The sequence below is a fragment of the Lolium perenne genome, chromosome 2, assembly GCF_019359855.2.
Source record: "Lolium perenne isolate Kyuss_39 chromosome 2, Kyuss_2.0, whole genome shotgun sequence".
Taxonomy (NCBI): Eukaryota; Viridiplantae; Streptophyta; class Magnoliopsida; order Poales; family Poaceae; genus Lolium; species Lolium perenne.
Genome location: NC_067245.2, coordinates 283,396,527 through 283,406,934, shown reverse-complemented (window position 1 = coordinate 283,406,934; position 10,408 = coordinate 283,396,527). Strand labels below are relative to the sequence as shown.

General features: G+C 45.6%; 1 protein-coding gene across 4 annotated transcripts; it reads left to right on the top strand.

The window, feature by feature from the left end:
• The first annotated feature begins 2,359 nt into the window (after positions 1–2,359).
• Positions 2,360–4,953, top strand: LOC127336583 (uncharacterized). 4 transcript variants are annotated; one of them, XM_051363414.2, is made up of 5 exons: positions 2,360–2,950; positions 3,197–3,297; positions 3,457–3,564; positions 3,682–3,824; positions 4,660–4,953. In XM_051363414.2, exons 1-4 carry the CDS (start codon positions 2,625–2,627, stop codon positions 3,732–3,734), a joined length of 588 nt encoding a protein of 195 aa, XP_051219374.1. In that variant the 5' UTR covers positions 2,360–2,624; the 3' UTR covers positions 3,735–3,824; positions 4,660–4,953. The 4 variants fall into 4 exon arrangements, 1 of the variants encoding a protein (XP_051219374.1); XR_007873383.2 differs by lacking the exon at positions 3,197–3,297 and having other exon boundaries at positions 2,365–2,950; positions 3,687–3,824; XR_007873382.2 differs by lacking the exon at positions 3,197–3,297 and having other exon boundaries at positions 2,365–2,950.
• The last annotated feature ends 5,455 nt before the right edge of the window (positions 4,954–10,408 follow it).

The window sequence follows — 10,408 nt, the reverse complement described above, 5'->3', positions numbered from 1 at the left end:
GTTTGTCCGAAGCTCTTTTAGTTCATTCCTAGCTATGACCGTAACACCTTGCTATTTTCTAGTTCATTGCTAACTTTAAGCGATTGAACATTTTGGTTTGCATTCCTGCTCGTAGATGTAGCCATCATAACTTCTATCTTGCTCGATCGTTGTTACAAAAATTATAGGTATTATAGTAACATCCTGCTATTATTTAGTTCATGGCCAATTTTAAGTAATTGCACATGTTGGTTCGCATTCCCTGCTCTATAGCTTTTGGCATCGTAACTTCTATATTTGGTTTACATTCCCTGCTCTGTAGATCTAGCCATCATAACTTTATCTTGCTCAGTCGTTGTTACAAAAATTATGGCCTGCTACTATGTTGTTTGTGCCAATTTTTTACTCCATGAATATGTTGGCTTGCATTCCCTGTACTACAGGTGATGCCATTGTTTTGTATCTAGTTCATTGTAAGCTAACAAAGTAAGGACTTAGTTTGGCATGCTATCACTCTGCTATCTAGCCTGTAGTACAAATAAACTTGTCATACTACTAGATAATAATTTTGTGTGCCATCTTGTTCTTCAAAAGCTGCATTATTGACTTGTTTCTCTGACTTGGCATGACGCTCACATATGGAAAGCTGAACATATTGGTTTGCATTCCCTCTTATACAAGTTCACAGGTGATCCCACTATATTCTGTATCTGGTCCATCCTAAGCTCCATCATTAACTATCCTCTATGTGTTGCTCATTACAAGTTTATATCCCGAAATATCTTGATTTGCATCCCCTTCACTATAAGTTCAGGAGTATTATTAAGTTCACGGCCAATTTGAAGTAATTGCACTTGGCACATGTTGGTTCACATTCCCTCCTCTTTAGCTTTTGCCATCGTAACTTCTATTTTTGGTTTACATTCCTCGCTCGTAGATGTAGCCATCATAACTTCATCTTGCTCGATCGTTGTTACAAAATTTATAGCTTTGCTACTATGTTGTTCATGCCAATTTTGTACTCCCGAACATGTTGGTTTGCATGGGACTCACGGTAGTAAGTCTCTTTGTTTCATTCTAACATGCTCGTTATATTGACTGTTGGTATGCGGCATGCACTCTTTGTTTGCTTATTGTGTGCATTACAATGATCTTCTTATAACGACGAAATGATGAGTTCCAAATTCTTTGGCAAACAATATTGTAGTGTCTTTGCCTTTCCATTGTTGCTGTCTTAACTTGTAATGTCTTTGATTCAGATATAGGTGCTGCATGGACAACTTAAAAGATTGCTGGATCGCTTCATTGTATTGCTAGGTTTAATTACCATTCAATTTCTCTGGGTTCTGTAATATTTTTTCAAAGCCTTGCAAATTGATGTAATATTTAGTTAGTTTTTATAGTTCTTTCGCGCATTTTTTCTTTGGTGCTTGTGGTAAGTGAGGCTATCCGACAGAAATCAATGATGCGTAAATATTCTCAGTATCTAAATCACGAATTCCCATCCCTTAAACGGCCCAATTAAGCGAAATCACATATGTGCCGGCCCGCAAAATCCTAAACCGCCTATTATGCCGGCATATAAACAGCAACTAAACGGGCTGGCCCACTTACTTATTGGACCAGCCCACTTGATTTACCGTGGACCCCACACTCTAATTGGGCCTACCATTTGCTTTAAGGTGGACCCCACCCACCACCGGGCCGCCACTAACTAGCTGGGCCAGCCCAATTGCTTTTGTGGTGGACCCCACATACTAAATGGGCCGGCCTTTTAAGTGGAAAGTGGGACCCACCTGTGTTTTTGGCCCGGCCCACTTGCTATATGGTGGACCCCACATACTAAATGGGCCGGCCCTTTAAGAGGAAAGTGGGACCCACCTGTGCTTTTGGCCCGGCCCACTATCTTGTTGGCCGGCCCACTTGCTATATGGTGGACCCCACATACTAAATGGGCCGGCCCTTTAACAGGAAAGTGGGACCCACCTGTGCTTTTGGCCCAGCCCACTATCTTGTTGGGCCGGCCCACTTGCTATATGGTCACTACTAGAAAAAGGCTTATAGCCGCACTCCTTACCGCCGGCGAGTTCGATTTGAAGATGCCGGCGGTAAACCTTTCCAGGGTGGCCTAACCCTACCGCCGGCAAGGTTGAAAGGAAGATGCTGGGGGTACATGCGTTACGGCCGGCGAGTTCGATTTGAAGATGCCGGTGATATAATGGGCCGCGGGGCATCCATCCGGCTTGGCCTTACCGCTGGTGAATTCAGTCCAATAATGCCAGGGGTACCGGGTCTTAACGCTGGCAAACCCACTTCGAGGATGCCGGGGTAATGTGGGCTCGTATGGACCATCTAGGCCAAATATACCCCCGGCGCCTATGCAAATTTGCCAGCGATCGACGCCCAAGCTTCCTTACTGGAGACGACACCCGTGACGCTAGTCTTCCCCCAAGGTCCCCGGTCCCAACCCAACTCCAGAAACCCACCACCGCCGCCGCCGCCCACCGCCACCAGCACCGCACCGCACTGCACCAACCACCGCCCTTCTCCCCCAGATCTACCTAGCCAGCCCGTCCCCGCCTACTTATTGCCTCTCAACTCCCGCCAACACCTCAGCCAGGCCCTCTCCCCCTCACCCGCTGCGCATGACCCGATCCAGATCGAGCCGCAGCTCCGGTGCCCTCCTCGCCGGCGGCCAGGTTTCCGCTGTCGCCCGGGCCGCGGCCCGCTGCCCGTCCTCCCTCTTCGCCGCCGGCCTCTTCCACCCCAGCACCTCCGCGGTTCCTCCCCGACGAACCAGCCTCGATGGATGGCAGCGCCGCGGTGGAGCTCGCCGGCGCCTAGGACTGCAGCCCCTGCCTACACGAGCTGCAGCTCGTAGCTGCTGCCGGCGACCACGTTCCCGAGCTCCTGCTGCCGGCCTCAACTCCGTGTTGTTGATGCCAACCATCTCCAGCTCAAGCTGCTGCCGGTGAGGCCCCTCTCCTCCTCCCTGTGTATTCTTGCAAAAAATCTGATTGTTTTTTATATCATGTCAAATATGCTAGCATTTGAGAAACCATGCATTCATTGTTGTGTGCCATGCCACTCTTGGCGTGGTGATTGGGATTGGTTCAGACTTCGTCTATGGCAATTTTTTGGTATCCAAACTGTTGCCAGTACAGAAAAGTAATCTGATTTGTGATCACCTTTTAATCCCACGTTCTGGTTTGTAAAGGATATCGAGTTGCTATGGTGTTAGAGAGCTGTCCTTGTCTGCACCCAATTACTTGACTGAAGTCGCTGAACTGAAATGTTCTATACTTGCCGAAACCTTAGGTATGCGAAACAATGATCAAAATTTTGTTTTAGATAGGAGGATGTCAGCCATTAGTGTTCTAGCTTTAGCATGGCAGGAGCTAGCTTTAGTTGCTAGTTAAATTTAGTATGCTTCAAAGTTCACTTATTCCATTTGCTATTGATTTTTTTCTTGAGAAGACGGAGAAGGGGATGTCTCGGACAGATTGGTGGGCAACTTCTCAGAGCTGCACGCTCTCCGGTCAAGGAGCACCTTATTCTGCTCTGTCAACCGCTGTCATCGTGAAGGTCATGTTCCTGTTTTGATGCCTCTTTTGTGCACCTAGGATTATGTTCTTGTGTACATTTGTAGCTGAAACTTTTATCAGGCACAACAACTTAATTTGGTCTCGTTTCACGTGGCAGGGCAGATGGCGGCTGCGCCCAAGCATGTGATGTTGGAGCTGGCGTCATTGTAGGCATAACTGTGATTCGCTGAGCTGCTGCTGCTGGTGTCCACTACGACCTGCTGCCCTTGCCTTATTCGACTGCACCGTGTCATCCTGAAGGTCTTTGTTTCTCTCTCTCTCTGGAGTACTCCATATTTTCTTTGGACTGCAGCGCGTATGTTTGCCGCTATTGAGGCTCCTGGACCAATATTTTATTTTGTTTACTACCTTGTTGTGCTGTAAAGGTGATGGGCATCATTGATTATTTGTTATGCTTGATTTCATATGCTGAAATCGATTGAAACATATGCCTTAGTCTTGCTGAAATTGGTGTGTTGTGTTGGGCATCTATCTATCTTATAACTTGGTAGTTTATCCCATGGTAGCAGATTACCTAGCTTGCTTAGAAATTATGGCGTGTATGTGTATTGGTCTCCTTTAAGAGCAGATTGGATGTTGCCTATTACTAGTTTCCAATCTAGCACGAGGGATCAACGGGAAAGAGGCCTAATCTTTCTCCCTCAGATCCCGTCTTACTTCCCCACCTCAGGAATAGAATGGCACACTTCCATTCAAACTGATCTATCCCTTATATTTAGGAAACAATTTCAAAAATTATAGGTTGTTTCCAACCTACAAAATACAACAAATTAATTAAGTCGTTCTTTCCAGTCGTGGAAACAAATTAATTAAGTCGTTTTTTAGATTTTTATGTGTCAAATTGTTTATATAGGATCTCTCCATAGGTGTACATAAAGGTGTTGGTGATCCTTCCAGTATGTACCATGTGTCCCTTTTTACTTCATTATTTTGTAGTAAGTGATGTCCCATGGTCTGTACCAAATTGTGAATTCATGGCTATCTCAACATTGCAAACCAGTGTCTCACTTTTTCCTTGCACCACAACACCTATCTAGTTGTATGTCTTACCATGGATTTCATATGTTATCTGCAGTTTTTGTCGTAGCTGTGGTGATGCTCGGAATCGGCTGCTTGTCAACCACTAATATGGTTACTAAGTACAAGATGGCATAGCAACGCAGTACAGAGGATGGAAGCAGAGGATTTTGGTTTGACTACAGTTGGAAATACCGAATTAGACACTGACCAGAGATGTTCACGGGCTAAGGATCACTATGGCACATTTCAGTGTAAATATTGCATGCTGTGCAGCATACACATCACGGACTGGATACGTGTAACGTGGATACGACGAATTCTTGTGTAGTATCTTGGAAGACTTGTCTCATGGAGATTCTTGTGCCTTTTTTTTTAATCCTATTCAACATACCGCTGGCGCCTTCCCCTATGTGCCGGGGGTAACTTAAAATACCACCGGTGAGTACGGAGGCGCCGGTGGTACCAAATTACCGTCGGTGAATACGCGAAAGCGCCGGGGATAACGTCATGTTACCGCTGGCGAAATGAAAGGTGCCGGCGGTAACCACTTACCACCGGCGAGGTTATCGCCGGCGAATCCGAAAGTGCCGGCGGTAAGCCTTTTCAGGTCGCCGGCGGTAAGCCTTTTCCTAGTAGTGGTGGACCCCACATACTAAATGGGCCGGACCTTTAACAGGAAAGTGGGACCCACCTGTGCTTTTGGCCCGGCCCACTATCTTGTTGGGCCGGCCCACTTGCTATATGGTGGACCCCACGTACTAAATGGGTCGGTCCTTTAACTAGAAAGTGGGACCCACCTGTGTTTTTGGCCCGGCCCACTATCTTGTTGGGCCGGCCCACTTGCTATATGGTGGACCCCACATACTAAATGGGCCGGCCCTTTAATAGGAAAGTGGGACCCACCTGTGCTTTTGGCCCGGCCCATTTGATCTAATGTGGACCCCACGTACTAAATGGGCCGGCCCGATAGCAGGAAAGTGGGACCCACATGCTAATTTGGCCGGCCCAATAACTTCTTGGGCCGGCCCACTTGCTTTAAAGTGGACCCCACTTGGTAAATGGGCCGGCCCGATAACAGGAAAGTGGGTCCCACATGTTTTGTGGGCCGGCCCTTTTGCCTCGTTGGACCGGTCAAACGAGTCCATTCGGCCGCCCACATGCTTAGTGGGCGGCCCATTAATCTTTTGACCGATCAACCTTAGAGGTTAGGCCCGCCCACGTAACTAATGGACCAGCCCACTATATAGTTGGCCGGTCAAACTAAGTCATTGGCCCGGCCCGCAAACTTAATGGGCCGCCCGCTTAAGACGTGGCAGCCTCGTGTGGGCCTACCATCTACCACGGGGTTTCGCCGTTAACGCCGTTAATCGCGATTAACGGCGTCTGCCACGTGTCGGTTGCATGACGTCAGCAGTCAACGGGCTCCCGGAAACACTTCTGCAACGGTCCGATTTTCCGTGGCGGAAGGGCGCCCAAGCGCGACGGACCGAAAAAATCGTCGTAGGACTTTGCCTGACGCAGTTTCGACAACAGAACCCATATCGTCGGGTTAGGCCCATAGGCGACGAAAAATACCCCTTAGCGGACGATTTTGAGACGTTGTCTATCAGAACTTTTCTTGTAGTGTTTAACAATACGGTACCAGTCCATAAAGTTTCTTGTCAGACTTAATAGTATTTCTATCGCAATTACAAGACTAGCGCATGGTAGAAAACGGATGCCAATACTACAAAATTAATTCAAAATACTACTCAGACTATGTTTATGATAATTAGTTCATGTTTTAATCTAATTACTAATGAACTCCCACTTAATACAACATCCCTCATAGTTGTTAAGTGGTACACGATCCAAATCCACTACACCAAAACCGATCATCACGTGAGATGATGTAGCTTCAATGGTGAACATCAACATGTTGATCATATCATCCATATGACTCGTGTTCAACCTTTCGGTTTCCGTTGTCCCGAGGCCATGTCTGTACATGCTAGGCTCGTCAAGCAAACCCAAGTATTCCGCGTGTGCAACATGGCTTACACCCGTTGTATGTGAACGTTGAGTCTATCACATCCGATCATCACGAGATGCTTCGAAACGACGAACTATATCAACGGTGCATACGAGGGGAGAACACTTTATTATCTTGATATTAATGTGAGGGATCATCTTATAATGCTACCATCTTGTTCTAAGCAAAATAAGATGCATAAAGGATTAACATCACACGCAATTCATATGTGATATGATATGGCCCTTTAGTCTTTGCGCCTTCGATCTTCATCTCCAAAGCACGGACATGATCTCCATCATCAACGGGCATGATCTCCATCATCGTCGACGTAGCGTCAAGGTCCATGGCGCCGTCTTCATGGTTGTTCACCTCATGTAGCAACTATTACAACTACTTTGAAATGCTACTCAACATGAAATTTAAAGACAACCATAAGGCTCCTGCCGGTTGCCACAATACAATAATGATCATCTCATACATATTCATCATCACATTATGGCCATATCACATCACCAAACCCTGCAAAAACAAGTTAGACGTCTCTAATTTGGTTTGCATATTTTACGTGGTTTAGGGTTTTCGAGTAAGATCTAATCTACCTACGAACATGAACCACAACGGTGGTACTAGTGTTGTCAATAGAAGAGTAAATTGAATCTTCACTATAGTAGGAGAGACAGACACCCGCAAAGCCACTTATGCAATACAAGTTGCATGTCGAGCGTGGAGCAAATCTCATGAACGCGGTCATGTAAAGTTAGCCCGAGCCGCTTCATCCCACTATGCCACAAAGATGCAAAGTACTCAAACTAAAGACAACAAAGCATCAACGCCCACAAAACAACTGTGTTTACTCGTGCAACCATCTATGCATAGACACGGCTCTGGTACCACTGATGGGATTCATAGCATAGAAAACAAAAAAATTCCTACCTCGAGAACGCAATCCAAACCAAGATGCAATCTAGAAGATGGCAGCAATGAGGGGATGAACGAGACTAACCCTTGAAGATTTCCAAAGCCTACGAGAGGAGGCTCTCGTTGCTGCGGTAGACGATCACTTGCCGCTTTCAAAAGCGCGTAGAAGATCTTGACGATGCCACAATCGGGCAGCACCTCCGTACTCGGTCACACGTTCGGTGTTGATGAAGACGACGTCCTTCTCCCCGTTCCAGCGGGCAGCGGAAGTAGTAGATCCTCCTCGGAATCCCGGCAGCACGACGACGTGGTGGCAGTGGTGGTGGAGAACTCCGGCAGGGCTTCGCCTATGCGCTGCGGGAGTATTATGTGGAGGAGGAGAGGCTAGGGTTTGGGGAGAGGGGGTGGCTAGGGCGCCGGCCATGGGCAGCCCTAGGTGGTGTGGCCAAGAGTGGCTGCCCCCTCCCTCTCCTCCTCATTATATAGGTGGAAATCCCCAAGAGTTGTAGTCCAAGTCTTCGAATAAGACCCCAACAACAAAACCTCCCATAGGTGGGAAACCTACTCAAGGAGGGAGTCCTACCCAAGGTGGGACTCCCACCTTTCCCTTAGGTGGGGTGGCCGGCCACCTATGGTGGAGTCCACCTGGGACTCCACCCCCTTAGGGTTGGCTGGCCAAGCTTGGTGGAGTCCCTCCGGGACTCTACCTTCCATAGTGATTTCTTCCGGACTTTTCTAGAACCTTCTAGAACCTGCCATAAATGCACCGGATCATTTCCAAACTTGGAATATGACTTCCTCTATATGAATCTTATTCTCCGGACCATTCCGGACCTCCTCGTGATGTACTGGATCCCATCCGAGACTCCGAACAAAACTTCGAACTCCATTCCATATTCCATATCTACTTAAACGACATCAAACCTTAAGTGTGTCACCCTACGGTTCGCGAACTATGTAGACATGGTTGAGACCTCGCTCCGACCAATAACCAATAGCGGGATCTGGAGATCCATAATGGCTCCCACATATTCAACGATGACTTTAGTGATCGACTGAACCATTTACATACGATACTGATTCCCTTTGTCACGCGATATTTTACTTGTCCGAGGTTTGATCATCGGTATCTCTATACCTCGTTCAACCTCGTCTCATGACAAGTACTCTTTACTCGTACCGTGGTATGTGGTCTCTTATGAACCATTCATATGCTTGCAAGCTTTTAGACGACATTCCACCGAGAGGGCCCAGAGTATATCTATCCGTCATCGGGATGGACAAATCCCACTGTTGATCCATATGCCTCAACTCATACTTTCCGGATACTTAATCCCACCTTTATAACCACCCATTTATGCAGTGGCGTTTGATGTAATCAAAGTATCTTTCCGGTATAAGTGATTTACATGATCTCATGGTCGAAAAGACTGGGTAACTATGTATCGAAAGCTTATAGCAAATAACTTAATGATGTGATCTTATGCTACGCTTAATTGGGTGTGTCCATTACATCATTCATATAATGACATAACCTTGTTATTAATAACATCCAATGTTCATGATCACGAAACCATGATCATCTATTAATCAACAAGCTAGTTATACAAGAGGCTTACTAGGGACTCCTTGTTGTTCACATAACACACATATATCAATGTTTCGGTTAATACAATTATAGCATGGTATGTAAACATTATCATAAACACAAAGATATATTATAATAACCATTTTATTATTGCCTCTTGGGCATATCTCCAACAAAAACTGTAAGGGGTTGATTGTTTTTGGTGTTTTGGATGCAAATAAGAAGAGTAAATATTTTTGTATTTTTGGATTAAAATAGTGCAACAAATAGAAACCAAAGTAAAGGCAATATAAAGGTGTTTCTCATGGTAAAAGTGGACCGGGGTTCATGAGTTCACTTGACTATTCTCTTTTAAAGTTGTGGTGGACAAATAGCAATTTATCAATGAGATATGAAGGTGCAGATAATAGTATATGTAAGATCAGAATTAATATGGGCATCACGTCCTAACATAGAGATGATGCAACCCATCTCTCTTAAACTTCATAAGGAATAAACTTCATCAATCTTGTATTAAGAATTAATAGAGCGTAGCAATAAGTACTTTGACATGATGTTTGAATATCAAATATGCTACCTTGAACAAACAAGATCATCACTATTGTTATGTGACAAACATAGCACATGCAATCACTTTATCCCCTAGTGATGTAGCAAAAGAAAGGTAAAGCCATAATTGATATTGAACATATTGTCACTATCCAATCACTAAAGCCATGCTACTCCATCTAATACACACATCACCCCACACACACTCTTGCACATATGTTTGATCAGAACAAATACATAAGAACATGGTACATAACATGCATCTATCAATACATATCACAATATAATATGATCAGATCTCATAAAACAATATCATAGAATAAGGATCGCCACATAGGTATTACAAATATGGCCATAATCATGATAGGCAGCTCATATGGTACTAAGAACTATGAAGAACATGAGAGAAATAGATCAAGATACTGCCACAAACCCGTAGTCCAGAGGTGGACTACTCCGTCTTGGCCATGGTGATGATGATGACGACGTTGGAGGAGGTGGAGATCCCTCTGGCGGTGATCCTGATGAAGTTTCCCCTACCAATCTTCTCTGCAGCAGCCTCCATTTTCATGTTTCTGTGTTTGTGCGATGCGCTCCTCCCGAGAACTCTCCGGGGTCATTTATATAGTCATTTTTAAGGCAAAATACGTTGGTGGGCGAAAGAATCTGGGCAAACGGACGATCAACGGCTGAAAGAGGGGGTGACACACCCTAACTTACTGGGCGCGCCACCTG

What these genes read in the sequence shown, in the direction of transcription:
- LOC127336583 (XM_051363414.2), top strand. Translation starts at nt 2,625, where the DNA reads ATGACCCGATCCAGATCGAGCCGCAGCTCCGGTGCCCTCCTCGCCGGC. An exon ending in TCCAGCTCAAGCTGCTGCCG is followed by an intron (nt 2,951 to 3,196) that starts GTGAGGCCCCTC and finishes TGGTTTGTAAAG; the next exon opens with GATATCGAGTTGCTATGGTG. An exon ending in TATACTTGCCGAAACCTTAG is followed by an intron (nt 3,298 to 3,456) that starts GTATGCGAAACA and finishes TTTCTTGAGAAG; the next exon opens with ACGGAGAAGGGGATGTCTCG.